Consider the following 1787-nt stretch of genomic DNA (forward strand, 5'->3'; position numbering starts at 1 on the left):
CTGAAACCTTGGGGTTGGTGTGGTAATGGGGCTGAATACCAGGGTTGGTGTGTTTGGGGCTGAAACAGGGGTTGGTGTGTATGGGGCCTGAAACCAGGGTTGGTGTGTTTGGGGCTGGAACCTGGGGTTTGGTGTGTATGGGGATGAAACCTGGGTTTGGGTGTGTATGGGGCTGAAACCAAGGTTGGTGTGTATGGGGCCTGAAACCAGGGTTGGTGGTGTCCGGGGCTGAAACCCTGGGGTTGGTGGTGTATGGGGCTGAAACCTGGGGTTGGGTGTGACTGGGGATGAACCTGGGGTGGTGTGTTTTGGGGATGAAACTGGGTTGGTGTGTTTGGGGCGGACACCAAGGGGTTGGTGTGTATGGGGCTGAAACCTGGGGTTGGTGTGTGATGGGGCTGAAACCCTGGTTGGTGGTGGTAATGGGGCTGAAACCAGGGTGTGTGTATGGGGATGAAACTGGGGTGGTGTGTATGGGGGCTGAAACAGAGGTTTGGTGTGTATGTGGCTGAAACCAGGGGTTGGTGTGTTTGGGGCGAAACCTGGGGTTGGTGTGTATGGGGCTTGAACGCAGGGGTTGGTGTCGTTTGGGGCTGAAAAGCGCAGGGGTTGGTGTGTATGGGGCTGAAACCTGGGTTGGTGTGTTTGGGGCTGAAACCTGGGTTGGTGTGTATGGGGTTAATGTATGGGAGGTGACGTGTCTTACCTGCCAAGGCCAGGGTTGAAGCCATAGTGGAGCTCTTGACACTGGTCACACCTGCGTCCTCCCACAGAGGGGTCAACACACACACACTGCCCCGTCTGGCCGCCACACACCTGTCCCGACGAGCCCACCGGGTGACAGTCACACTCCACACACACGCTCACCTCAGACCCCAAGTCTGACACAGAGAGGAAGTAACCTGGAATCAAATCAAATAGATACGAAATTAGAGACAATACCTATCTATGGCCATACATACACAATACATTATACACAGCATGGAACAAGAACAATTTTGCCATAACCAAACCTGTAGTCAAGTAATAGAGCAACAATAGACACCATTTGTGACAAACACATCATTGAGGAGAGGCCTAAAAGAAGGAGCATATTGGAATGATATCCAATTTAATTCTATTAGGGTTGCAAAATCCAGAAACATTTCCAAAATTCTGATTCCCTGAATATTCTCTCCATGAATATTCCAACCAGAAACGTGGAATTCCTGGATATTTTGGGATGCTACCAGAATTGAACCCTTGGTTTAATCTGTAATGCCTTTTGGATAAGGACATGTCATGCCATTCATCTTGTCTGGTATTGACTGTATAGACCTACATCTGACCACCTACTCCAGGGATCAGCAACTAGATTCAGCCGCAACCGATCTTTTCTGGAGCGGAAGGTCAGAACATAATTACAAATCATTTGTAGACTGCATATTGACAGCAAGAAGCCCAAACAGATATCATATTCTATTCAAACTGAACCATTTCAAACCTTGCTTACATTTGAATAAGATCACATATCTCTCTATAATGTGTGGGAATATTTTGGAACTAATGTCTAAAATTAAAATCACTTGATTTGCTGGTGTTTTAACAGTCTTTTATGTCCCAGATCCAAGTGACTTTCATTTTGGACATCTGTTCCAAAGAATTCCCACGCATAATAGAGAGATATATGTGATCGTATTCAAAACACTTCGGGGGCAAATAAAAAACCGTGCGGGCCAAATTCAGCCCGTGGGCCGACAGTTGGGAACCCTGCCATACACCTACCGCAGGGCCTAAGAGGCATGACA

General features: G+C 48.0%; 1 protein-coding gene across 1 annotated transcript in view; it reads right to left on the bottom strand.

Annotated features, from left to right (window-relative positions):
• Positions 1–1787, bottom strand: part of LOC112070957 (laminin subunit beta-3-like) — a 26755-nt gene that overhangs the window by 12580 nt on the left and 12388 nt on the right. Inside the window, exon 3 of the mRNA XM_070439189.1 lies at positions 707–902. Within this exon, the coding sequence (XP_070295290.1) occupies positions 707–902 (196 nt within the window). The remainder of the gene's footprint in view (positions 1–706; positions 903–1787) is intronic.

This window comes from Salvelinus sp. IW2-2015, unplaced genomic scaffold (assembly GCF_002910315.2).
Source record: "Salvelinus sp. IW2-2015 unplaced genomic scaffold, ASM291031v2 Un_scaffold1470, whole genome shotgun sequence".
In the NCBI taxonomy this organism is placed as follows: Eukaryota; Metazoa; Chordata; class Actinopteri; order Salmoniformes; family Salmonidae; genus Salvelinus; species Salvelinus sp. IW2-2015.